This window comes from Mauremys reevesii, linkage group 9 (genome assembly GCF_016161935.1).
Source record: "Mauremys reevesii isolate NIE-2019 linkage group 9, ASM1616193v1, whole genome shotgun sequence".
Lineage (NCBI taxonomy): Eukaryota > Metazoa > Chordata > Testudines > Geoemydidae > Mauremys > Mauremys reevesii.
Genome location: NC_052631.1, coordinates 47,244,897 through 47,272,546, shown reverse-complemented (window position 1 = coordinate 47,272,546; position 27,650 = coordinate 47,244,897). Strand labels below are relative to the sequence as shown.

Genomic DNA, 27,650 nt, shown 5'->3' with positions numbered 1-27,650 from the left:
TTGAAATATGTCATTTCCATTCTCCAATAACTGCAAAACAGCTAAGGATTTCCCTGAGATTCCAGAAGCTCCCCTCTGGGATGAGACCAAGCATGGAAAGCTTCAGCCCCAAAAAGCAAGTTATGTGAAGGCAGGCTTCTAAGAGCCATCCTGATCTAACTATTACTGTTGCATTTGCTATGATGAGAAACAGGATATTGTAGATGGTACTTGGATGCTGTCAAAGTGAGCTGTATAGAAATAGCTGCAAATAAAAATTACATCCATGGAATAAACTTTGACCTCCACCCTGACCACTAAGTCATTGCTCCTGGGCTGTTTCTAACATCTCGAGCCTCGTTCACATGGGAGAATGCCTTTTTAAAGAAAAAAAGCCCATTACACATGTTTCCTTTTCTATTCCCCCAATATGGCTTTAGTAAAAGCAGGAATTTCAAACCATACTAAGTTGGGGTCCGAGATCAGGCAGCATCCACTCCTGGACCATGACCATTTTAAAATCTAATGGCTCGTGGACTATTGTAGCTACCATAGACATTTTGTTCACCTTAGCAGGTTGCAAGATAGTGGACCAGAAAACTGAAGCACCCTGATTGATGGAAAAGTTATATTAGATCATTTTTAGAGGGTTATAAAATTAAATAGTGCTAGTTATTTCTTCTCTCTGCCTGTATGGTTGAATTTGTGGTACTAAGGCACATGTTTTCAAAGGAGAGGGATATGAAATATAGTATCAAATAATTTTATCAAATTTTTTTAATTGCTTTTTTGTAGAAAAAGAAAGTGGCAATAACAAAATAAATGATGGTGTGGTATAATGTTCGCTGAGTAATTTCAAACTCATGCCAGTCAAACTGTGCACCACAAAATGCCATCCTCTATGAGAGCTTTTTCTCAATGCGGTGGTGATTGCTTTCAGTAATAGGATTTTTCTGTAGTGCAGTAGCAAATTTATTTAGTACAGGCAATACCCTTAGATGCTTTACAGTAAGAACCACAGACAGCTTTTAAAAATGGTTGATTTTTAGGCCTAATATTCTGAACAGTGTCCATACTAGCCCAGATGAATGAGAAAGTTACACTTTTCTTGGTGGTGAGTTGTTTTCCTGGTTGCAAAGCAGACAAGGCAGCAGAGCAATGATTTGCAGAGTACCTTTGTGAGAGAATTGTGAGGTTTAATCTCCTGTTCCTGAACACTTGTGAATCCCCATTCTTGCAGTCTTTCTTTAATTAGCATGGCTCTGAATATTGAATTCAGAACAATCCAAGCCATGACAAATAACCTAACTGTATACAGAACACCAAAAATCTGCAGACAGGTATTAATTCAGCAGATTATCAACTGCCAAATATTTGTTTCCTCTACTGTTGAGAGTAAAGTAGGCTGATGCAGAAGTGGAGTGCCCTGGTATAGATTCTCCATTCTGTACAGTGAATAGATATGAACATTGCACATAGCTGTATTTATACTTCCTTTTTACAATGAAGAATTCAAATTCACCTAAAATCTAGCAGTGACTTGTGTTCATTGAAAAAACCAGCCTAGTCAAAGCTACCCAGCAAAGTTTGTAACCCAGATTGAAATAGCTAATCACTCTTGTTTCTTTAGTAGCACATTATTCTTCCCATCTGTTTTTTGTTTTCCTCCTGTAGTTTACGTTTATTCCAGAAATTTGACACTTTCCGGATTCTGGTTTGTGGTGGGGATGGAAGTGTTGGATGGGTTCTGTCCGAAATTGACAGCCTCAATCTTCACAAACAGGTACCTGCCCACAGGGCTTGTCCATGTGTAAGCATGAAGAACAGACAACTACGGGTGAGGAGGAGTCTGATCAGACAGAAATACAGTTGTGCCAGGAGTGAAGCAACTAAAAGCTTCCCATAGCCGGTGCTCCTGCAGTAACTTCTGCTGAATGGGGCCAGGCACTACACTAACAGTGACACCCCTCACTGTCAGTGCTCCTACACAGTTCCCTCCTGTGACAGCCAGGTATTGGAGTAGCTCTGAGCATTCGCTCGGTCAGTGCTCCTACACCATTCCCTACATAGATTTCTCCCGGAAGAGAGCTGGGTCTAGCTCCCAAAAGGCCAGTGCTCCTACTCCAGTCCCTCTAATAATTCTAGGAGAGGGTGTGAGTCCCTTTGGTATCAGAGTCCAGGAATAGCTAAATACTTTCCCAAAGTGAGTGTTCTGTGTGTTGTGTTAATTCTGGAGATTTTCTCCTGGAGATCCCTGTGCCATTTCATTAGGAAAGGCAACAGCACCACCTGGTGTAAAATGAGAATATTGAGCTCTGCCCAGCTGTTGAAAGGTTTTCTTTGTAGTGAATAGGTCAGGAGTATCATTGGAATCTACTCCTCTCTCGATTCACAGCTTTTTCTGGTTGTGGTCAGCCCTAGCTGGCATCCTCTTTATCTTATGACTAGTTTTCTCTCAGGGATTGATCTAGGTTGGGAATCAGTGAGGTTCTTCTCAGTGTTATTTTTGGATGGATGGGGCTTGCGTTTTCTCTTTTGGATATCCATATTGGTTTCTTTTCTCCTGGTGCAGTGCCAGTTGGGAGTGCTTCCCCTGGGTACAGGAAATGATCTTGCCCGGGTGCTAGGCTGGGGATCTGCATGTGATGACGACACCCAGCTACCACAGATCCTGGAGAAGCTGGAGAGGGCCAGTACCAAAATGCTGGACAGGTGAGTGTCAGCCCAACCACACATTCACATCTCTGACTCAAGTTCTGCCACCGGAGTGTGCGCTAAGCTCTGTTCTGAGACATCAGCCTGCCAGGATAGTTATACTGTTCCTGACTATTATTTGCCTGAATTACTGACTAGTTTCACCAGTGGTTCCCCATTATACTCCTGCCCCCAGTTATCAGGGCAAAGCAGCCTTACATTGCTTATTACCCCTGCAGAATAGTCGCTCCAAGGAGATATTGTGCAATATAGAAGTGACTAGTAACACCTGGCAGGAGAGAGGCAGAGGCCTCCCCTTACTTCCCATGAGTTACACATGCATCAGTGATGATTGTAAAATGAGTTTGGTGGTTTCAACGTAGTCCCAACCACTACACAGTTTGGTATGGATGGTCAGAGGAGATCTAAGGCTGCAATAAACTCATAGTATTTAGATATGGCAAGGATGTTATGTCATTTTGTACATCCGCTTCCCTATCCCCCGGTATAGTCTTGAGCATTATGTCATGTCTAGAAGTTGGGTGGTGGAGTTCGATAGCATAGTGAAATTGACACGGTCCACAATCTCTGTACTCCAGAAATCTTCTCAGTGTAACTTGGCTGCATTACAGTCTGTGATTTTGCCATCAGGTGTTCACTCAGCATTTGAAATAGCTATTTCATGTCTGAATCAAAAAGTAAAACTGAAAGCTGAAGTGGACATCTGTACTGCTAGTGTTTATTTCTAGATCAAGCTGACACTTAAAAAATATGTCTGCAGCAGCCTTTGAGAGTTGCACCATGGAAATTCTCATAGCAAAACCTGCAGTTTTTTTCTGTTAGAGAAGGTGAGGGTAGCGAATAGGGAATACTAGGGATGTGGGGATGGAAAAGGATATTTGTTTGGAGGGTATCACTCCTTCCCTTCCCCCAGTTCAAACCCCTTTACAGGTGACATGCTGTGACATTAAGCACCCCTGTATGTGACACATGCATCTATAGGAATGCGGTCTTTTTTTTATTCTGAATGCGCATGTGCATAGCCTTTCATTCAGGTCATATAAAAAGCTCTTTCATTCTGTCTTAGTCCCCAGTTGTTTGTATTTCTCATGGCAAGGAGGCCATCAGCTTGGTAGTAATAGTTGCAATGGTTTTATTTCAATAGGTGGAGCATCATGGTGTATGAAACCAAACTCCCTCGTCAGTCATCAACTTCCACAGTCACTGAAGATTTCAGTGAGGATTCTGAGGTACTTAGCCAGCTGCAAAGGGCTAAAGACTGGGTGGGGATTCAGCAGCGGATGGGCTCAAACCAGACAAGGGAGCGGGCTATGGAGAAGAGAATTTAAATGAAGTGGGCATGGGCTCTACATCAGAGGGGTGACCTGCTGTAGAGAAGGATGGGAATTGGGCTAACGAAAGCAATAGACTCCTGAGGAGGCATGATAGGAGATAGGTTGCTGCAGAAATGGGGACGCTTCCATATTAGGCAAGTGAAGGGCCGTAGAAGAAGACAGGTTGGATTGGAAATTATATTGGCTTTTCCATAAACTGCCATACAAGCTGGCATGCTATAGGAGCTACTGAAAACTGCACAACATTCTCAGAATCATAAAAAACAGTGTTTTCTATTCCCAAGTGGATAGTCCTGAGCCCCAGCTCTGTACCACATTGACAAGCTGATAGAAATTCGTTTCCTGATCAGATAGTCACGCCAGACCAGTAACTGTGATCTGTACCATAGAGCTCTCAGAGGAAACCCAAAGAAAATAGAGTGAATAGAAATCATGACCCTGCACCTTAGAGAGCACTGTGGGAAGTCCAAGTGTAACACAGCATATGGTAACCCTGGCCATGGGCCTAGGTGCACCATGGGAACAGTAATCTAACAGCTTGTTTCTGACTGTCACCAGGTGCAGAAGATTCTCTTCTATGAAGACTCTGTGGCTGCTCATTTGTCCAAAATCTTGACTTCTGACCAACACTCTGTGGTTATCTCCTCAGCCAAGTGAGTATGTCCAGGAGAGCCCATTGCAGGGGATCAAGGGAGAAAAGTCACCCTGAGAATGGTGGACAAACCTGTGAATGACTGTCTTGCCTGCCTCCTTTGCCTAGGGTGCTTTGTGAGACAGTGAAGGATTTTGTGGCTCGAGTAGGGAAGGCCTATGAGAAAGCGACGGAAAGCTCGGAGGAGTCGGAGGTCATGGCCAGGAAGGTATGTTGGGAACAGAGCACTTCAAATGTAGAAAGGTATGGGAGAAAACCACTCTGCTGTCAGAGAGACCCAGCTGGTGCGCGTACAGCAGCAATCCAACAGGCTGCCCAGTTCCACTGGTATGGTTGTGCACAAACCTTCTGCTTTAACCTGCAGTGCTCTGTCCTGAAGGAGAAGCTGGACTCCCTTTTGAAGACATTAAATGATGAATCTCAAGCCTCTTCGTCTCTGTCAAACCCACCTCCCACCATTGCAGAGGAGACAGAAGATGGTGATGGATCTGGCAGTGCTTGTGATTCTTCTAGTGACCACTCCATGGGATCATCATGCACTCCCCGTCCCCAGATATTCCGGCCTAGGGAGCAGCTAATGTTGAGAGCCAACAGCCTGAAAAAAGCCATTCGTCAGATTATAGAGCATGCAGAAAAAGGTAAGAGGTGGGGGATCCTGCCTGCAGTTCATTGTCTGCTCTTGGGACATGTACACTGCCTTTACTCCAGGGAGGAGCAGGATTCATGATTTAACCACAACATTCCTGAGCTGTATGACAATCTTCCAGTAAGCCTGTATGCATTTTTCCCCATACAAAGAAGGGTTCCTACAGGATTGACCTTCCACCCCTAGGCCGACAGTTAGAAAATCTTTGCCATCTTTTCAGTGCTATTCTCAGTCTGGCCCCAGTTAAAGGGCCCACATCAAAGGCATATAGTAAGAGTCCTAGCCTCTCCATCTTCATATCGCACAGTAGGACCCACCTCTCCAGTAAAGCATTCCCTAAAGAATCAGAGCAGAACCAAACCTGGCAGCTGGGCACCTCCTCCGTCTCTTTTGACTTAGCATTTCTCCCTCTGGTGGTGGTGGGGACTGGGGTAAATCAGCACCGCCTGGACAGCGTTTGTCTTTCCCCTCAGGGTTATTTATCAGTATTGCCAAGGCAGGCCTCGGGGCCAGCCCAAGGAGCACTTCTCCAGTGAATAAAAGAAACAAATTCACAACACAAAATAAAAGGGGGATACCTTTCCCTGACCCCTCTCTGTGGGTTGGGGGTGTTGTCCTGTTGTTGGCCCCAGAGTGCCAGTCCTTCTCCTAAACAGGCAGTCAGGTTGGTTGTTTTCCCCCATAGAGGGGAGAGCAGCCTCTCACCCTAGAGAAGCCTTTATCCCTGCTGCCACTGGCCCTGCAGCAGCTTGTTTCCCCCTCCACCGCCCCCCAGAGGTTTTGAAAAGTTGCCCTCAGCCCTTAATTGGATCCATGTGTCCCTAGTTGACCTGAGGTAACCTCTATTCAGCTTGTCGGGAAGGGCCTTTATCATTCATGGGCTAAAATACCTGCCTTCCATCGTTCTCTTACAGCTGTCCAGGCTTACTTGATCGCACAGCACACTCCAAGGTAGAAGGCAACAATTAAACCAAAGAGTAGAATGGCAAATTGGCTAGCCTGCTGTTTTCCGCAACCCATGTACAATGTGTAAATACTCCGAGGGGAGGTGCTTTAAAAATACTTTAGATAGATTGGATCCAAAACCTAACATCATGGTTGGCTTTTAACTGGCACCTGGACTGACTATTTCATACTCATTAGGCCCACTGTGTGCTCACTGGCCCTTTGTGGCCCAGCTCCAGTGGAACATGCCAGCTGCCATGACCTATCCCCCTCTCCCTGCCTCCCCTCAGCTCCAAGTTCCAGTCCCTTCAAAAGTCAAGCAGGAAATCCCAGTTGAACTGAGAAGGAAGTATGTATTGGTGTGTTACAGAAGGGAGAGAAAAGCATAAAAGTCAGAGATTTAAAGTCTGCACACCTAAATGAGTACAACCGTAAGCAACCTTAAACTTGGCACTAAGCCTGAAGTTGCAAATCATTGAAATATTACCTGGATTTACAACAGTGTAATAGTCTGGGTGATCACTGTCCTTTGTCAGAGAAACAAGAACTGATGCGGAGAGGTTGTGTCTGTGTTAGTTCCATCCAGAGGAGGTTTTGGCTTCTCCGAGTAATACATAAGAATTTGACTTCACCATCCCTTGAACAAACAAGTTCCGTTGCATTTTGTGAACATATTTGATTAAGTCCTCTGTGCCGTTTCGTTTCCAACACACACACATTTAATTCCTTCCTTCCTTTTTATTGGTTTATGCCCAAGACCTCTCTTTTTTCCACATGATACTAATGTTGGTGGTCACTTCAAATGGCCTATTTTATTGTCACAATCTGGGCTGAGCCAACAGAAATCTGACATGCACATCAGTTAGCATCCTTCTGTTTGGCTAGCAGTTCCGGGGAACTCATGCAAATAAAAGCAGGTCCTTTATTTGTAGCATAGCTCAAATTAGAGATAGGTCCTTAGGTAGTATAAATACAGTTATGGCAAGCATTAAAGTTGGACACATTTTTTCACAGTCCATCAAAGCTCTCTTGATCGTGGTCTCAGCAGAGAGACCAAGAAATGGGTGGGCCTGGAGACTGAAGTACCCTCACCCCAACAGTTGAGTCCTCCAGGTCAGAGCTGACTCATGTTAAACGGTGTGGGAAAGTCTGCATTTTCACTGCCATTCATTGATAGATGAATTCAGTGCCGTCAGAGCCCTCATCCTACTGTCATTTAACTCAGAGAGAGATTTGTCATTAACATCAATAGGTGCTGAATCAGGCTCATAATTTGTTATCTTTCATGAAAACTAACGTGTTTTGGGTTTTTTTAAGCAAGGAGTTCTGTGGATCGCCCCATTCAAGACCCTGGGGCAACTGTTTGGATTAGTTCTGGTGTGGGAATAGAATTTTGGGGCAGTATTGTATTTCCTTGCTGTTTTCCAGCCTTCCCCCTTCCCTCTGTACTCTCATGACAGAGGTGTAAGATACATATCTGATTTCTCTCTCTGTCCAGCTGTTGATGAGCAGAATGCCCAGACTCAGGAGCAGGAAGGCTTCATCCTGGGGCTTTCCACCTCTGAGGAGGGAAAGGAGCTGAGGAACGAGGATAAAACCTCCCTGCAGCCATTGCACAGTGGCAACTATGGAGTTCCCAAAGGGAGGAGTCATCGGAAAGGTACTAGTCGCTGTCGGACAGCCCAGGTTCCTGCATTTGGACAAGCACTAGGGTTCCCTTTTCTATAGGCGCTTTAAAATATTTCTGTGCTCATCTTTTCTTGGAACCCGTTTTCCTCCTGTGTGAGGTTGGCGATAGTTCTATAACCTCAGCTCAGAGGCTTCACATCTTCTCCATGCTCAATCCCTTTGCCAAACAGTCTCCTTCCTTCTCAAAGAGGAACCCCTCTCAGATTTTTGAGGGTTTGGTCATGATCTTAGTGTGCAATTTGTAAGACCCAGGAGATTCATTAGCCTTATGCTGATAGCAGCAGCTAGTCTTCCCAGTGCTGTCAGCTTGCCATGCTCTCAGGTGTCATCCACTCCACTCCCCCTTTGACATTTTCTTATTGGACCCCGGCCTTCCTGCACAGATACTAAAGCAAGGAACCAGCTTGTAATCACTGTTAAGTGAGAAAATTGTAAGAGAGCCCTATTCACTCCAAATACATTCAGACCTGAACTGGGTCTGTGGACTAGGCCAATACCCATCATCTGTTTTCTTCTTCAGCTGAAGCCAGACCTCTCTCATCTCCATTCCTAGTATTAGTTCAAGGTATTTGTGTGCCTCACTGCTGGTACCAAGTGTTTGTGTGTCTGTCTGCTGCACTTGGGCCAAACCTTTTTGTCTCTTCATGAGTCTGGTTCTGTCTCTTTGCGTAACTGTGCTTTGTGTTGTCTGGAATGTGTTGATGTTGAGTGACTGGTAATTTTACCTTCTGTCCCCTGTTCCTTACTGCTTGTGCAGTGCTGGTGTATGCTTGTTTGAGCAATACACAATGTTTGTCAATTGCAGTGTTTTGTGTTGTATTTTGTAGTGTCCAAATCTTCTTGTGAAAGGCTAATAAACAAAGGAAGTTTGTCGTTGGGCAGCTCTGCATCTCTTCCTCCCCAGACAGGAAACCGGGACAACCTGCCAATGCTCAACACAAAGATCCTCTACCCGAGTGAGTGTCTCACCCACCCCTTCCCATTCAGGCAGCCTGCTGAGCTGGGGTGACAACAGCATAGCTTCAGCTCTCCAGCTGAGGGCATGAAATGTTTGCCTGATATCCGTTCTCGCAGATAAACCGTTGCCAGAGCCAAGTTGGAGAGTAATCTGTTTTCAGGGAACTTTCCAATGGGCTTGAATAGTGAAGATGTTGGGAAAAGATTAGAACGACCCTCAGCTGAGACCGAGACACAGATGTAATGGGTGCAGTGCAGAGACCGGATTTAGGTCTTGATGATTGCACAAAGGTAACAACCTCAACATAAGCTTAACAGGAGGTTGTTGCAATGGTAAATAAGTGTAAAATTCTCAATACAGTCCTGGAGTCTGAGTTCAAGAGAGGCCCGAGAGTGAAGGGTGGTCCTTCCAAGTCAAGGCCAAAGTCACTGGCAGTACTTTCAGTCTCCCTCGTTCCCATCTCAGAGATCCTGCAGCTGTTTCTAGCCTTTGGTGTTCTTAGCAGGTCACTCACTGATAACTTTTAACACCACAAATCCTGACTTGTTTGTTTACATTGGTTTTTTCTTGTCCAGAAAGCGTCGGGGTCACTTTCTCCCTGACTAAACCTGGCATGTCTTTGTTGATAGCTGATAATGTGGGGAGCAAGATGCAGCAGCTCCTGAAGAGCGGTGTGCAGCCTTGAGCCCCACTTCTGTTCCCTCAGTCTAGTCAGGCAGAGACCCAGCTGCGCTCCTTGCCCCAGCAGCAGGAGAGAGCTATTGCAGTAAGATTGCTTCTGTCCCCTTTTCCCCAGGCACGGACCCTACCACACCCAAACCAGCAGAGAGACTTATGCACTCCCTTCCCACCCCCTTTACAGCTTGATTGCTGATTGTGTCTTGCTGGAGGGTAGAAGAATGCTCTGGAGCCCTCCTTGGTGCTGGGGGCTGTACAAACGGAGACACGTGGGCTTTTTACTTTGCCTTTTTCCTTTAAAAAAAAGAAAAGGCAAAGGTGGATTTCCCACCATAAAGAGGTGTGTGTGGGTGGGTGGGTGTGTGTGTGTGTGTGTGTGTGTGTGTGTGTGTGTGTGTGTGGGTGTGGGTGTGGGTGTGGGTGTGTGTGTGTGTGTGTGTGTGTGAGTGAGTGAGTGAGTGATATCTCATGTTTCCAGAAAGAGCCAAACCCGATGACAGCCCTTTTCTGGCGCATTGTAATGTTTTGATCCCAAATAGAAGAATTAACACCTATGTTTGGATCCAGTGCTGGTTAGGGTTGAGCCCTGAGACTAGTATTTGTCATATGTCTGATTTTATTGTTTTTCCAACGGGGGTATATGTCTCTCACCCCTGTCCTCTTGGCTCTGGCAGTAAATAGCAGTTCTTTGCCCAGTGTTAACATGCCCTGGCCTCCATATTTAATAAACTCCATGATATGCTCTACATACTATTCCCTCTTTATTTCTCCCCCAGATATTCGTGCTGGTATGTCTGGTTCTCTGCCTGGGAGTTCGGTCATCAGCCGATTGTTGATCAATGCAGATCCCTTTAACTCTGAGCCAGAAAACCTGTGAGTATGCAGAGGAGCTAGATGGGAATGAATGGTTCCAGATGAACCTCAGCATCAGTAAATTGTGGTGAGGGAAGAGGGTTGGTTTTGAGAGTTAATTGGGGATGTAGGCGGCACTGGGATGAAGAGATGTGTAAATCAGCCCTCCCATGTTGGATGTCAGTTATCAAGGTGTATGGGCATGAGGAGTCAATGCAGAAGATATGGGGCTTCTAGTGAGAGAATCTAACCAAGGCCAGTCTCCTCCTAGGACCTGTGGATGTGAGGGAGTGTCTCTCTCTCCCAGTTAGTGTGATATGGGCAAAGTCCAGTTAGCTGTTCAGCAAGCAAGACCTAAATTCTCCAATAAGGCCCCTTAGATTCTGCAGCAATCTGTAAATTCTTCAGCAGCTTCATGAAAATGCAAAAATGACACATTTTTCACTGACTTAGCTGTGAAAGTGACAAATGCAATCCCCCTGTGGTGTTTGTCCCCAAAGTAAATCACATTCATTTACCCGTGTCCCTAAATTTTCAATTGGTGTGCTGCAGATTGTTGTATTGGGTATGTCTGATGAAGCTGTACAGGGGGAGTTTGGCTGTGGGCTAACGGGATGTTTGGGCCTTTTGGTGTCCAGAAAGGGAGTGGGAAAGGATTTGGAATTGTGAGATAAACCCATTTTTGGATGTTTCCACTCAAATCTTTAGCAGTAAAATAGCTAAATATTGATATTTAAATCATCGTCATTAGGTTTCACCCCATTGAGCTGAGCAGTTGACCACACTGAGTTATTGTTTCAGGCTTTCTGCTGAGTCAGGCAGCTATCACCTTGTCAGTTACACTTTGTCCACACTTGCGAGGTTTTCTTCACAGCCATAAGGGCTAGAAATGTAACGTTTTCAAAATGAAATCATAGACTCTTGAGCACAGTTCTGGGGCACAGGAGTGGATTCAACTGCAGATTCTGTGGCCAGGGATTGGCAGAATCCACAGGACCTTGGACTCCAACACAGTGTGTCCAGACTGCTCTTTATGAAGTTTCTTATGAGGTAGTTGAATCAGCTCTCACTAGACTACAGAAATTCCTGCTGGTCTCCTCCTCTTCTTTCAACCATCTGTGTGTCAGTAGATGTGGGATGGCTGAGAGGGGTGTAAGAGATATGGGTCACTTTAACAAAAATTGTTTTCTTTAACTTGACAGAGAGTGTTACACTGAGAAGTGTGTCATGAATAATTATTTTGGAATTGGATTGGATGCAAAGATCTCTCTGGACTTCAACAACAAACGTGATGAGCACCCAGAGAAGTGCAGGTAGGTCAGTTCTTTGGGAGCAGGGGCTGCAGGCAGGCTGCCTTCGGTGGCCTGCCTGCAGAGGGTCCACTGGTCCCGCGGCTCCGGTGGACCTCCCGCAGGCGTGGGACCAGCGGACCCTTCGCAGGCACGCCTGCGGGAGGTCCACCAGAGCCGCGGGACCGGCAGAGCGCCCCCTGCGGCGTGCCGCTGTGCTTGGGGCAGCGAAATGGCTAGAGCCGCCCCTGTTTGGGAGGCAGATTTTGGTCTTTTCGGTCTATAGTGATTGCATCAGAAGTGATTACAGTTTATAATCTACTATGGCACCTTGAAGCTGGTCATCTGAAACCGGCATGAGTAGTTTCACCTTGATTACTTCCTAATTCAAGACATTGTAAATAATATGGGAGATCCAGGTAGCTAGCTCTGATATGGACTGAATGCAGTGGTTCAGGCATTTACTTCATTACCTCACTAGCAGCCTTTCTCATGTGGCTGCTTTTTAGCTATGAAAGAATTGTGTCCCAACTCCAAATGCCATGGAACTCCATTCTAAGCCCACACCCTGCCCTATAAATCGAGCCTAAGTTCTATAGTGTTCAGGATACCTGTATAGAAACAGGGTCCTTCAAGCAACTTGCGGTTAATAGGTTTTTCTCTGTCCTGAGCAATGTTCTGCAACACCCTTAGCTCAGTGATATGTGTGACTGGTTGCATCTCCCTCTTGGGAGCATCTGCACATGTTTCTGACAGCTCATGTTAGTGGATCATCCCTAATTCCTGTTTCATTTTTTTCAAGGGCAGCCTCTTTTCAGAATACAAGGGGTGGCAATTTCCAGTTCTTGTGTCTTCTGAAAGAGGAGGACTCTTGTTTTTACGGGTTGGGAGGTATCATTGAAATAATCTTTTCTTGCAATCAGACAGTAAATGACAGTGCCTCATGCTGACTGTTGTATCTCTTATTTCTTTGTTTGCCCCTCTAAGAAGTCGTACTAAAAACATGATGTGGTATGGAGTGCTTGGGACCAAGGAGCTACTACACAGAACATACAAGAACTTGGAGCAAAAAGTCTTGCTGGAGGTGAGAAAGAAAATGTCCTTACGTGGTTAAATCTCTCCTTCTCCCATCCCAGTCAATTTTTAATTTTTCGCTTCTGATCTGGCACATTTATTTTAGCATCATTTATCAGTCTTTAAGTGAACACACAAAGCCCTTCCAGCATCTCTGTCAGTCACCTTGAATCTGACCCAACCTGTTGATTCCAGAGGAACATTTCCATTTTCAGTCCTTGGGGTTCCCCACCCCCAACCCCACTGCACTATTAGCATACGTCAACCCTCAGTCTGATGAAAGTAGCCTCTGCTGATACTAGGAAGATATTCCCATTCTCCACACATGCAATCTGTGCTTGTGATAGGAAATTACATCGTTTTAGAAAACGTTGACTAACATGCTGTTGAGCAAAGACTTAGCCCTCAGCATAGACAAGGGTTTTTGTGTTTAACATTGTATCTCCTGTAAATACCATTGTCCTTATCTACTCTGGTTGTCTAACATTGTATTAGTTAACACATGTTCTACGGGGGTCAGATTGGGGAAGAAAATGGTGATATTCTTCCAGGCTTCCCCCACAACATTAGCTCCATCCATGAGTTGTCAAAATGCGACACCACTCTCAGCAAATTGTACGGATGTTCAAAGTGAGATCGCAATGCCATTGGCTCCACCAGGCTCTCTCAGCTGAACCCCCCCCCTCACTTGGGGCTTAAATGTGCCCAAGAGCTCTGCTACATTTCTAAGCCGTGGCTCATGCTTGACTGGGGGGAAAAAGGGGTGGTGACACCTGCTTGTGTCACCAGAATGAAACAGCCCTCACGGGAAATTTTGCCCCTCCCTCTTCTTTCTTACATGAGGAATGAAGTAATGTTGCCATTTAAACTGTCATCAATAGGCATCAAGAGTTAACATCTCGGTGACATGAATAGGGCTCTTCATTACCCCAAGAGCTATTATGCCTCTCTGCATCAAATACTCTTGGCTCACATTTTTGAGTGTTTTTTTGCCACCATACCAGCTGGAGACTTGCTTTCTCTTTTTAAATAAAAGCTGAGACTCTGGAAAGCAAGCCAGTCACTCAGAGAAGTGCCGGGACAGCATATGAGCATGTACCAGCTGTTTGATCCCTGATATTATAACATGATATCATTTCCTGGTGTAGACAAGGCCAGTAGTCCTAGGAATTCATCCTGTTATGCAGGCAGTGTGCTTCAGTGCCAGCCCAGTGACTGTGCCCTCAGCAGTATCCTGACAATGTTCTACTCTCTTCAGCAGTCTGCCTAGTGATGACTGAGTAATCTGGAGAGGCTTTAAAATTGCTGCCAGCTAACATCAGCATAGCTATAAATGTGACATTATCTTCTGTTCTGTGCAGTGTGATGGGCGTCCGATCCCTTTGCCCAGTCTTCAGGGGATTGCTGTACTCAACATTCCCAGCTATGCTGGAGGCACTAACTTCTGGGGAGGCACCAAAGAAGATGATGTGAGTATTCCTTGAAGGTGGCAAATGGGAACATGACAAATTTCTTCAGTATTTACTGTTGAGTGCACCAGTAGCACCTGAGACCTGACAATTGGAACAAGAGCATGTCTGGCTGAGGTTTCTCTTTGAAATGTGTGGCTACCCAAAAGTCAAACTTCAGCAACTTGTCAGCCACAGGGGTTCATACTGGAGCTAGATCCTATTCCAATCCTTCTGACTTTCATGAAGCGCGATAGATGAGCTCTGGCATGCCCCCCTGTTCCTCTCCGCTCAAAAGGCCTGCTCTAAAGCCCATTTAAGGGCAGTGTTTCCTTAAACTTCAGTGGGCTTTGCGTGAGGGTCCAAAATTTTGACGTCAAATAATGGAGATAATTAAGTCCAATAAGAAGAATGTTGTGTAGAGGCTTGTGTCATCACTGTGCAGGAATGATCCTTTAGCTGCTTTTGGAAGCCCATTGGGAATACAGAGGCTACTTTTTCTCCTTCCTGGATCACTTCAGAATCCACCTTGTAGCCTCATTGTTAATTATATAGTGAGTAAACAGCAAAAGAGAAAGCCACAAACCTCCATCCATGGGAGGGAAGGAAGCTCTTCTAACACAGAGAAATATGGGAATTGAATTCTCTCTCCCTTTGTGTTTGCTTAGACATTTACAGCCCCCTCCTTTGATGACAAGATCTTGGAGGTGGTAGCCGTGTTTGGTAGCATGCAGATGGCAGTGTCACGAGTGATAAATCTACAGCATCACCGGATTGCACAGGTATCTGTTGCTTTTGTGAACTTCTTGGCCAACCTCATGCCCCCCTCACCCAGAACACTTGGTTTGAAGGCTGCAATGTGTTTCTGCTTGCTGTCAATCCCAACAGGGCAGAGAAATCAAAGCCTGTGGCTCTTAGACTCCCCTAGTCCTGATGTGGGGGCCTACAGGGATCAGAGCTAGTAGCTTCAGATGGTATCGATCATGGAGTGGTTTTCCACTGTTCACTGTGATCTGGATAGATTGTGGCAGTTGAAACACTGACTAGCACAGCAATCCATTAGATAACCCAAGGGATGATGCATTGAAGGCCAGGGCCCCAAGGGAGTTTGCCCTGCACAGGAAGAACTGAATCAGGTGGTCCCGCCCCACCAGCAGCAATTAGAACAAGGCTGTCAGACATAGGGAAACATTTTGAGAGGAAATGTATACAACATGTCTTGTCTTTTGGGACCTATTTAATGCATTTATTTCTCGCAGTGCCGGACAGTGAAGATAGCAATCCTGGGAGATGAGGGAGTGCCTGTACAAGTGGATGGAGAAGCCTGGATTCAACCCCCTGGTTATATTTGGATTGTTCATAAGAACAGGGCACAGACACTAACTAGAGACAGGGTAAGAGTAACCCTGCAGTACAGTACATGTACTTTAACACCATATATACCCCAGAGAGGAATGCAATAACCTGACAGACTGTAGAGAGAGACATACATATCAGAGGTGCAATAGAAGCAGCAAAGAATCCTGTGGCACCTTATAGACTAACAGATGTTTTGCAGCATGAGCTTTCGTGGGTGAATACCCACTTCTTCGTATGCAAGCTCATGCTGCAAAACGTCTGTTAGTCTATAAGGTGCCACAGGATTCTTTGCTGCTTCTACAGAACCAGACTAACACGGCTACCCCTCTGATACTTGACAGGTGTGCAATGTATACTTTTATATATATACACACACACATATACACTGTTAAAAGAATATTGGTAACTTTGCAAAAATCAAGCATTCATCAAACAGGAAATGCTAGAATTAAGGTTGTCCATGCCACCTTACCTTGGCCCCCTTGTGCGTATGCATACTGTCTTTAATAACATGATCACATACTATTTTTTCCGCAGGACCCCTGCCTCATTCTGTGCACTGGATGGATGAGACTCAATTAATGAAGAGCTAGTCAATGTTTTGTTTTCTCTTCATTGTTCAGTGTGTGGCCCAAGGCCTTATTGGCCAGGAGAAGCGAGGTCCTACACCAGGGCAGCCCAGAGGGGGGGGCAAGTGGGGCAATTTGCCCCGGGCTCCGCAGGGGCCCCCAAGAGAACGGGTGAGGCTCCCGACCCCGCCTCCGCCCCTCACCCGGAGCCTCAGCGGAAACATCAGCGTCCCTGAACAGCGGTGCACTGTGGCTCCGGCGGGGCCCCTGAGCTCCACCCCCTTTCAGAGCCGTGTGGTAAGGGGCGGGGCTGCGTGCTCCAAGGGGGCCTGAGCTTCCTCCACTCGGCCTGGAGCTCCCAGCCCCATCCCCTTACCGCGAGGCGGAGCTCAGGAGCCCCGCCGGAGCCATGCTGCACCGCTGTTCAGGGACACTGCTGGATACGACGCGCTAAGGCTCCGGGTGAGCGGGGCGCCGGGGTAAGGGGCCGGGGCCGGGGGGGTTGGCTAAGGGGCAGGGAGTCCCGGGGACAGTCAGGGGATAGGGAGGGTGCAGAGGTTGGGGGGTCAGGGTACACGGAATGGAGGGTTGGATTGTGGGCATTCTGGGGGTCTGTCAGGACTCAGCGAGGGGGTGATAGGGGTTGGGGCAGTCAGGGGACCGGGAGCAGGGGTGGGGTCCCAGGGTGGTGGTGGTGGTGGGCGGTCTCTGGAGGACAGTGAGGGGGCAAGGAGCAGGATGGGTCAGGGATTCTGACGGGGGGTGGGCAGTTGTGAGCAGGGCCAGGCTGTTTGGGAGGCACAGCCTTCCCTACTCTAAAGCTCATTCAGCAGTTTGAGGCTTGCAGAAGAGCCAAGCTGTTAGCTTTTCCATTAGGGCTACCATCCCTTTCACTTCTCACATGCCAAATTATAGTCTACATTTAATTTCAGTGCCATAGGGAGATTCATGTCAGGGGAGGGTAGCTTCATTTAAAATTAGCCACTGGGGGAGGGATCACATGAGAAGAGCAATATCCTACACCACGTACCTCCTTCCCTACCCTACCAAGGGAGACCCCCTCCCTCCCCTGCATTCCCTGAGGCTTCAGAGGGGTTAATTCAGTGGTTCTCAAACTTTTTTGTCCTAGTCACCCCTTTCACGTAGCAAACCTCTGAGTGCGACCCCCCCCCCATACATTGAAAACACTTTTTTATATATTTAACACTATTATAAATGCTGGAGACAAAGCGGGGTTTGAGGTGGAGGCTGACAGCTCGCAACCCCCAGTAATAACCTAGTGACCCCTTGAGGGGTCCCGACCCCCAGTTTGAGAACCCCTGGGTTAATTTAATTTTAGCACCCTGTGTCCATTCACATGCATGTGCTATTTTGAGCATGTCAGTTTTCACAACATAGGCTCATCCCAGATTCTGGAGCAAGCTCAAATGCTCAGTTTGTGGAGTATGTACATAAGCTATACTAAAGACAAACCCACAGTAACCGTCTCCAGTTTGTGAGGGACCCCATGGAGCCAGTCTCTAGGAAACAGATAAATGCATGGAGGTTAAGTCCATTAATGGCTATTAGCCAGGATGGGTAACGAATGGTATCCCTAGCCTCGGTTTGTCAGACGGTGGAGATGGATGGCAGGGAAGAGATCACTTGATCATTACCTGTTAGGTTCACTCCCTCTGGGGCACTTGGCATTGGCCATTGTCGGTAGACAGGATACTGGGCAGGATGGCCTTTGGTTTGACCCAGTATGGCTGTTCTTATGTTCTAACCTAAATGAACCCAAAGTTATGGAGACAGGTATAAGTCAAGGAAGCCATCAGAGTATCAGAAACCTGGAAAAATCTCTGACTGGATGGGCTCAGGCATTTGGTCACAAGCTGAGGTGGTTCAAAAGTTTTCGATTTTTTTAAGCAGAATTTTTTAGTGTTTCTTTAAACAATCAAACACAGCAAGCAGCAAATATTTGGTCACACACTTCTGAAACCCCAAACCATATTCAGGTTTTGGCAGACTAACTTCAGCTTTTCAATTAAAAAAACCACAACAAATTTTGAAGGAAAGCAGATATTGTCCGTGATTTTTTTCTGCTTTTTAAAAACCCCTAGTTTTCGATCCAAAAAAAGTTTTGACGGAAAATATTTGTCCAACCCTTTTAATGAGCTTTAGTGCCTTTTAGCACTAGCTGATGCTGAGAACCAGTGATACCTTGTAAAGAAGTTTTCTCAAAACTGGGTTTGTGCCGAGATGCGGAAGGTTTATTTTTCCCAGGGCCGCCCCTGGCGGGGAGCAAGTGGCGCAATTTGCCCGGGACCCGCAGGGCCCCCCACAAGAATATAGTATTGCCATTTTTTTTATGGAAGGGGCCCCCAAAATTGCTTTGCCCCAGGCCCCCTGAATCCTCTGGGCAGCCCTGTCCTACACTCAACTGAACGGCATTTCTCTGTCTGTAACATGATAATATTTGAATGCTGTACCCAATCAATTCCAAAATTTGAGGGAATGTTCTAGGCATCATTGTCCGGAACCCCAGTGATTTGGAGGAAACCTGGAAGGAGGAAATGTGGACACACGGAGCCACTAGCATCTGGTTAGCAGACTCAGCAGTTTCAGCCAGCTCTGACATTGACTATAGACCATTGAGGCCAGCTATTGACACCTTCCAGAGTAACAACACTCCCCATGTGAGCTCTCAGTAGAGGTTAACATTTTGACCTCCTGAATGTCTTCTATCCCTGACCAAAAAAGATATAAGATTGGGGAAGCACATAGAAACCCTAGGCTGTGGGGAGAATGAGGGACCCTAGTATGGGGGAAGAGGCAATGGAGGGGGCAAACAGAACCCCTGGCTGGTAGGAGAATGGGGGACCCCATGGTATGGGAGGGACACAGAGCCCATGACATGGTGGAGAAGGGAGTGTTGGGAGAACCGGGGAATGATGGAACACAAAACCAATTTTATGGGGGAAGGAGGAATGGGTTGCACAGAGCCCCTGGCATGGGAAGACAATGGGGGACAATGGTAAGGGGAAAGAGGACAGTGAAGAAATGGGGGGCACACAGAACTCCTAGCAGGGGTGGAATTGGGGGCACATAGAGCCCCAGGCATGTGACAGATGGGGGGTGCACAGAGCCCCTGGAATGGGGGGGGGGAGAATGTGAGATTATGGTATGGGGGAGGGGAACATAAGAGACACTCAAAGCCCCTGGCATACGGGGAAAAGAGCCATTGCAGAGAGTCCCTTAAATAGAGGGAGAGGGGAGAGTGGCACATGGGGAGCCTCTGGGGGGAGTGGAGGGGTGCCTGGAGTCCCTGGTGTCTGTGATGAGCTTGGCCTACAGCAGCAACAAAGTGGATGACCTCTAGTTCACTGCACACTACTAAGAGAGTAGTGCTAATTTCCTCCTGGACTTTTCTATGGTGTGCATCACTTGAGTGTTCACAAACATTAATCATTCTATCTTCACAGCACAGGGTCTCATCCCTATTTTACAGCTGGGAGCGCAGGCATGGAGAGAGTACAGTCAAAAGTGTCCACTCATTTTGGGTGCCCAATTGGAGACACCTAGGGCCTGATTTTTCTTCAGACTGCTTAGCATTTGTAGCACTTTCTGTGCTCAAGGCCCTGTTCCCACTGGCTTCAGTTGCAGCTCTAAATGCTCAACCCTTCTGCAAAGCAGACTCCAGGGTACCAAGTTGGCCACTCAGAAAATGAGGAACACACAGTTAGTGATCATCTGTGAAAAGTTTTGTTTAAGTGAGTTGCCCAGCATCAGCTAAGAACTCAGTGGCAAAGACAGGGCCTTAACTGTGAAACTGTCCTTTCTCTTCCTGCAGTCCCCTGTTTCATTCTGTACACACCTCCCAACTTCTGCAACAAATGTAGGGGGCCTACAGACAAGTCTACTTTTCTACACAACCCTGCGTCATCCCCAGAGCAGGCCCATCCTGTGCACTGAATGAAGCAGAGCAATGGTCCTGTGGAAAATTAGTATATGATCATGTAATTAAAGGCTGTATCATAATGTATATACACAAGGGAGGGCAAACTAAGGTGGCACAAGCAACCTTAATTCTGTCATTCCCTAACTTTTGAGTGCTTGACTTTTAATGTTCTTTTAACGTAGTTTTGTGTGTTTCATTTCCTGTTTTTTATTTTTTTTAAAAGCAAACTGGAAAAACAGTTCTAGTATTTGACACCTACATGGGTCATCAGCGGGGTTGGAAATTTCAGATTCATCACCTAGACCTCTGCCATTTGAGCTAACAGAGTAACTGATAGCAGTAGTAGGTTGTCATCCTCTGTATGGACCAGCACTAGAGGGGAATGGACAGACACTTTGGTAGTGGGTTTCACAGATATTAGTTGACAGCAGAGAAACGGTGAGACTTAACCTTCAGACTGCTTAGCAAACTAAGGTGGCACTCCAGGGTTCCATTCCAGGCTCTGGATGGGAGCGTGCTCTAGTGGGCCCTGACTCTTCTGTCCATTCCCTGAGCTTGGTCCCTTCTGCCCCATTCCCTCCAACCTGTCCCAGACCAGTTTCTTCCCCAGTCCCAGCCTTCACCCTACCCCCTCTCAATACCCTATCCCCTGAGGTCATGTTCTAGCCCCACATTTTTAGCCTTCTTTTTCCATGCTGCCTTGCCAGCAAAGGTGGGGTCACTCCCTGCTCTCCATTCTGATACCTGGCCCCAGGGAAAGCCTGCTCAGCCCCAAGTTGGAGTATGCCCAGTGTGGATGGAATCTTCAAGGACGGCACCTGTCAAGCTCTAGCAAGTTTCTACTGAGCATGTGCGACCTACAGTTTTTCTGTGTGGATTTTCATGGGGAAAGCAAAATGCCTGTTCCTGACATAAAGGCCACCCCCTACCAAATTTCAAGTCCCTGCTCCAAAGCATGGGGATGCTAAAGCTTCTCCAAGAAAAGGTGGCCACAATTTTTTGACATGGCCAAAACAATGCATTTTTCCCTAAACTCATTCTCAGGAATATCTGAACTGTTTGGACTGAAATTTTCCAACACAGAAAAAAAGGAATGAGTCTGAGTCAAATGTCCAGCATGGGAAATTTCAGCCCAAATGTTTGTCACAGTTGTAAGCAACTGAAAACAGGAGGGTCTTATAACGGGGAGTGTCAAGCAACTTTCATAATCGGCAGTGCTGCCAGCCCTGCCTGTAATACAGACACAGTCCCAGTGGGAAAGCTGATGGAGTAAACGTTGACATGCTTTCTCTGGGAGATTTGCAAGGTAGTTTTGAGTGCATTTTCCTTGTTTGTAGGCATTTGAGAGCACCCTAAAGTCCTGGGAAGATAAACAGAAGTGTGAGTTGCCCCGGCCCTCCTCTTTCTCCCTGCACCCAGAGATCATGTCCGAAGAAGAGTCCACCCAGATTAACCAGTTTGGTCAAGCAGCAGGAGCTCTGATTCATAGGTGAGACCCGCTTCTCTTTTCCTGGGGCTCACAGTCCTACTGTGGTATCTTGTTCCTCTGGGCTCACGAGGCCCCCTCCTGGCTTCTGAGTGTGGTGCTTGTTGTCACATTCCCTTTCCTTCCAAAGCAGTCTGTCTTGTCTGATCACCTGCAGTGCTCATCTGTATCCCTGGGAATAGCCTAGAGCAGTGTATAATTTCATCTGCTCATTGCGCTACTGCAGCTGCACCAGAATTTAAATCTACAAAGTGAAGTTTTTTCAGTCACTGTGGACCAAATTCAGTCCTGACACAAGCAAGCACAGCTCCCTTTGTTGCTTCTTTCAGGCTGAGGTTAATTTTATATCTTTAAAGAACATGGGGACTTAGGTTCATCTGTTGTTCTAGCTCTAGATGTTGCCAGTGAATTTGTCAGAAGTGAAACAGCTGCTTCTCAGGGAAGAAGCCAGACTTGCTGGGGACCTTTAACCCAGAGCCACAGCAGAGATTGGTGAAAGAGGACTTTCACACCAATACACACACTTGCACTCTTTTCGCAGGTGTCCTGCTCACTGATACTAACATTTAGGAGAAAATGCACAGAGCGGAACACCACAGAAGTTTTCTTTGAACTACCATGTACATAGCTGCTGCTAAAATCACAGCCTACGTGTAGTATAGGGCCATATTTTAAAATCTAGCCCTAATTTGTGCTTTGCAAAAAATAATGTGCACATGCCCTGCATCTGTGTAAGTAATTGCATGTATGTATTCATTTTCAGGCACAATTTAGTGCCAAAGTGTATAAATTAGTGTATTCTTTCAAAAATCCCTTTAGACATACAAGTACAGGTATTGCAATCAGCTCAGCTGTCTTAGGGCTGTGCTTGCTTGTGGTCTGGTAAAACGTGCCAGGGTTAGACTTGTGCTACTTTTCATTAGATCATATAAAAGGGATGCCTCGCTTGCCTTGCCCTATCCATGGCAGATCACCTGGATGGGAACTGATCTGCCAGAGGTCAGATTACCTACATGAGCACTGCCATGCTGCTATGTCCATAGCCTCTGCACCCAGAATGGCATTGGAATAGAAAAGAATGAGGATCAGCTGACATGGTCTATGTTTCTCTCCCCAGCATTCGGGAAATAGCCCAGTCCTATCAAGACATGGAACAGGAACTTGCTCATGCAGTCAATGCCAGCTCCAAATCTATGGACAAAGTATATGCCAAATCCAAATCGACAGAGGTACTTCTAGGCAGTTTGTTTCTTAAGCTTTGCCGCAATTTTGTTACTGTTTTCTACTTGGTTCTTGTTCACTTCTCTGAGACTCCTTTCCCTCTAGCCACTTGACTGCTGTGTTTTCTGGCCCTTACACATGTTTGTTGTTGCCACAGGGTCTGAACTGCAGCCTTGTTGTAGAGATGGTGAATAACGTTAAAGCCCTGCATAGTGAGACAGAGCTTCTGCTGGCTGGCAAGATGGCACTGGTAAGGAGGGCTAAACAGGAGGGACGGGCTTGGAGGTAGTTTCCCTCAGTCCGTTTACTTCCTCTGTTCTTTTACTGTGGCCATGGCACGAAGACAAGCTTTGGTGGCCCCTGGACTCATTTGGCTTTGTAACAAGTCAGTGCAAACTTTACCAGTGGGATTTAAACAAATTGTGCCGTCCATTCCGTCCATGGTTTGGTAACGTTACACATTATACGACAAAATCAGGCTGGTTAGCTCTGAGCTCTGGTTCCTTGAGAGGGAGGAAACTTAATGTTGTCTAGAAAGGAATGTCTTGATATGTGGTTTCTTTAAAAATATCCTGAAGAAGATAACATGCTCTGCATTCTAGCCTGTGGTTCTGAACGCTGTTTGCCTTTGGTTCTGTCTCTGATGCAGCAGCTGGATCCTCCACAGAAGGAGCAGCTCCTAGCAGCGCTGACAGACATGGACCTTCAGCTGAGGAAGCTAGCAGACATCCCTTGGCTATGGCAACTCATGGAGCCCAGTGATGATGAAGTAATAACTCTCAAATACAGAAGCAAAACAGTTTCCTTAGGTGCTGTCCTAGTTAGTTAGCTCTGCTCATCTTGCTTCAGTGACTTCCTGTGGGTGGGTCACAGTGTGAGACAGAATCAGTTCAGAAAAAACCTCCATGGAGTTACTGCCAGAGGTCCCTGGGTTGACATGGAACTGACCATTTTTCTTCCCCGCTCATGACCATGAGATTGGAAGCTCTTTCCTCTCCACGAGGACTCTGAGCTGCACTAGATGCTAGGTTAATTCAGCTGGTATGGATTTGAGACATAAGTTACATTGATTTCCCTGTGTGTTTCTGCAGAACCAGATGCTGGATTATTCCAAACGCAGCCGCAGTGGCAAATTTCGACTGGTGACCAAGTTTAAAAAGGAGAAGAACAACAAGAATAAGGAGACTCGTAGCAGCATGGGACTGCCTGGTACCAACTGGCTGTGTATTCACTCTGTGTGCCCCTGCATCTCCTGTTTGTGCACACACACTCTGCCCCTCCTCTGCCTGTGTCTCCATTTTGTGTCTTTTTCTCTCTCTTTCCTCTGTTTTCCCTTTCATGTACTTTTACTCACACATTACACTCACTTCTGTTTAGTGTGTTTCTTTTTCACTTAGCAAAGTAGCTTTTTTGCTGTGCTCTCTCTTGAACTGTAACACCCTGCACTGAGCGGATATTCCCAAAGACAATCTGATGGCACCCTCCGAAGAGGTCTACCAAGACTTGGACTGTTTTCTGGAATGTTTTGGGAGGGCTGTGGGAGTGGACTTAGGCTTTTAGAAATCAAAATGACTGTGGGGCCCAAATCCGCATAACTCCAAACCTCCCACTGCTGATGCTCCCTGATGTGGTTAATGATGTTTCTTTCATTGATTCACCCCTAGGGTTTAATCAAGTCTCATGTCTAATTGGCTGGGGATCCTGCATCACCACTGGTGCACCCTGAGCTCTAATCCTATTGGTCAGTATGATTAAAACCCTGGCCCATGAAATCAACAAATTGACTGTTATCAGGACACTTTCTCTCCAATTGGGTTAGTTGATTTTTGGTTTATATTCTACCTATGAAGACTCTCTGCCACTAAAATTTGGGAGTACTACTTGTTCTGTGGGATCATGGGTACTGTCCTCTTCCATGGAATTGTGGGTCCTGTCAGTCTTTCCTCCATGACATCTCTCTCCACTGGGTTTGTGGGGACTTTTCTTTCTCTTATTTAGAGACTAATCTGGAAGCTGGAGGTCACCCTGTGTTCATTGCCAGTCCTCCCTCCCGCATGATTTTACATATTGTCTATAAAACACTTGATGAGCCATGAATGTAAAGAGTAATGTAAGTGTCAGTATGTACTGTTTACTCTAAAAGAACAATAGAAAATTAACCTGGGCATGATTCTCTCCTAAACATTTTGCATGGCTCTGTTTTGTTTTTTAATTGGAGGGAAATTGAGTTTCTTATTAGACATGGTGGTAAAGTTTCAGTCCCAGCAAGGCAGTGACTGGACATGGACATAAACTGACTCCTGTGGTTCATTACATCTAGTCTCTTTTTAAGAGAATGGCTCTGATTTTAATCTGACCTCCTTCTTTGTTTGAGATTATAGATCTTGTTGTCAGTCCTCCTCTCCCTCATTTGGGGTTGTGGTCCTGCTTGACGTTCTCCCTTGGCTTTCCTTTTGGTTTTGGCTACTGTCGGTGTTCTTTCTCACTCTCTCTTTCCTCTGGGCTTCTGGGTACTCAATGCACTCCTGCTTTTCCATCTCCGACAGTTCACCTCTGGGGAACGGAGGAGGTTGCGGCCTGGCTTGAGCATCTCAGTCTTTGTGAGTATAAGGATATCTTCATCCGGCATGACGTCCGGGGCTCTGAGCTCCTGCATCTCGAACGGAGGGACCTCAAGGTACTTTCATGATCAGCTCATCAGAAATAGCCAGCTGCATCTGCATGGCTTCTGTGCTGAATGTGCTTGGAAATGGCCTGCATCCCATCCATTCCCTGTGGCTTTGGCTAGATGAATGGGTTCATCATGGCCTCATTCTACTCTCTTCTCAGGTCCCTAATTAAAATGTATAGTAGGAAGCTAGAATAAATAGTCAGCCATTAGCCCATAGGCCAACAGTCCAGCTCTTTCCCAGTTTCCTGAAGTTGTGGTCCAATCCAACACCCAAACTAGTCATTGTTGAGAATCTCTTTATTTTGGAGCACTGTGTAACAGGAGGATTTCAATATTCACCTCACTACCAGCCCTTTACAGTATGAGTCACGATTTGGACTAGTTGGAGTTGAGTGTGTGGCTATATTTGAGGGCCTGCAGATCATTGCATTTGCTTTTAAAAAGAAACAACCACAGTCTTAGATGAGACAGTTGGACAGAGATTTGTTACTTATGCTGCTTGTTGACTAGCCAGTCATATCCTTAGAGGAGAGAAAACAGTACCGCAGACCCAGTCTGCAATACTTCACAGCGCTCCTCCCATCATCGGGAGAAGCTTTTTCTGGGAAGATCTGTGACTGACTTTGTGACTTGCATGTGATACAAGAGTATTTGTGGCCCATGAGTTGTGTGTGATATAAATGAATGTCCATAGGATTTTAATTTGTGACTTGCCTTATGTTCTGTCTGTACAGTGATTAATGTGATATACGAGTGATAATATGACTCCTGTGCATGATCTCTAACTATTTTCTGTGATTTCTGTGCATGGTATTTGAGTGTTCCCATAGTTATTCTGTGTGATCTGTGCCTAGTTGTGTTCTTTACCCATGTGTTTTGTGGCTGGCTGCTGACTTAGTTCCCTGGGATATATATAGTCCTTTCTGCACAGGGTTTGATCTCCTGGCTAGCCATGTATTTTGCATCTGCGGCTGGCCACATGGTTTGCAGCTGTAGCTAGTCACTACTTTGTTCCAGTTCTGTGATTGTTGGTTACTTTGTCTTACTCTGGTAAGCATTTGATGCTTGGTTTAAGCATTCATATGACTGTAAGGTTTGTAGTCTTTCCATATGGTTTCCTTCTGTTATTCGTGATCGGCTGATTAGTTTGTAACTGTTGATTGGCTGTCTAGCTTTTTTCTTTTTCTGTGATCTAAGATGTGCTTTCCTCTTTTCTTCCAGGACCTGGGAGTGACCAAAGTGGGTCACATGAAGAGGATATTACACGGGATCAAGGAGCTGAGCCGGAATACTCTTGTCAGCGAGGTTTAGCCTCTGTTTTCACAGCCTGTGTCTACCATTCCCCCTAACTTCTGCACAGCATTCACCTCCCAGAACAGCTATGCTCAAAACTGTCACTGTTCAGAGTTCATATCAGCCAGTCATGGTGCTACCTTTTTTCATGTGGGGTACAGTTGCATCCAGCAGGAGGCACCTTATCTGCTGAGGGGGGTGGAGCCTCCCAGAAGAGAACTCATCAGACGTTTGAAGAACTCTGTCCTTAGACATGGAAAGTCTTAGTTCTGGTGACAATGCAGGACAACTGACAATTGCAACACAGCTACCTTTAGTGTGTGATTTCATCGTATTGGAATTATTAGGGCAAAAGATGTATTGGCCAGTCATAGTCTTTTCAGATCCGAGACTTTCCCACTGGTCTGTATGTGACAGCTGTATCTGATATTGCTCAAATGGGGCGACACTTGTCCTTTTGGCCTATTGGAGCCCCCTTCTGGATACATCCTTCAATTGCATGTGATCTGCAAGAGAAGCTCAAAGCCAGTGCAAGTCTGCCCTTCCAGTGATTCTCTCTCTGTCACTTATGCCTTGCAACAAACAATGCATGTGGTTACAGCCTTTTGCACCAGCCTACAGTCTCACCCTCAGCCTGTGTCTGTCCTTCTTCAGCCAATGATGGTGGTGCAGCCAAATTCACAGCCACTGGAGTTAGGTGAAAATTCCAGCCAGTCACAAAGGACATTCTCTGGCTAGCCCCTTATACCTTGACGATAGAGCAAAAATAGTACAGGCAGTCAGGGGCGGCTCTAGGCACCAGCAAAACAAGCTGGTGCCTAGGGCGGCAAAATCTAGGGGGCGTCCCCTGCG

At 46.2% G+C, this 27,650-nt stretch overlaps 1 protein-coding gene across 8 annotated transcripts in view; it reads left to right on the top strand.

Annotated features, from left to right (window-relative positions):
• Positions 1-27,430, top strand: part of DGKD (diacylglycerol kinase delta) — an 80,963-nt gene extending 53,533 nt beyond the window's left edge. For 7 of the 8 annotated variants that reach the window (XM_039487201.1, XM_039487200.1, XM_039487204.1 and 4 more), the window contains 21 exons: positions 1,654-1,762; positions 2,552-2,691; positions 3,839-3,923; positions 4,587-4,681; positions 4,789-4,888; positions 5,045-5,318; positions 7,770-7,931; positions 8,788-8,916; positions 10,373-10,469; positions 11,651-11,761; positions 12,725-12,821; positions 14,173-14,280; positions 14,928-15,041; positions 15,519-15,653; positions 21,465-21,616; positions 22,731-22,842; positions 22,992-23,084; positions 23,484-23,603; positions 23,926-24,043; positions 25,381-25,511; positions 26,727-27,430. In XM_039487201.1, the coding sequence (XP_039343135.1) occupies positions 1,654-1,762; positions 2,552-2,691; positions 3,839-3,923; positions 4,587-4,681; positions 4,789-4,888; positions 5,045-5,318; positions 7,770-7,931; positions 8,788-8,916; positions 10,373-10,469; positions 11,651-11,761; positions 12,725-12,821; positions 14,173-14,280; positions 14,928-15,041; positions 15,519-15,653; positions 21,465-21,616; positions 22,731-22,842; positions 22,992-23,084; positions 23,484-23,603; positions 23,926-24,043; positions 25,381-25,511; positions 26,727-26,816 (2,572 nt within the window). In that variant the 3' untranslated portion in view covers positions 26,817-27,430. The remainder of the gene's footprint in view (positions 1-1,653; positions 1,763-2,551; positions 2,692-3,838; positions 3,924-4,586; positions 4,682-4,788; positions 4,889-5,044; positions 5,319-7,769; positions 7,932-8,787; positions 8,917-10,372; positions 10,470-11,650; positions 11,762-12,724; positions 12,822-14,172; positions 14,281-14,927; positions 15,042-15,518; positions 15,654-21,464; positions 21,617-22,730; positions 22,843-22,991; positions 23,085-23,483; positions 23,604-23,925; positions 24,044-25,380; positions 25,512-26,726) is intronic. The other variant, XM_039487202.1, reaches the window with a different exon arrangement.
• The last annotated feature ends 220 nt before the right edge of the window (positions 27,431-27,650 follow it).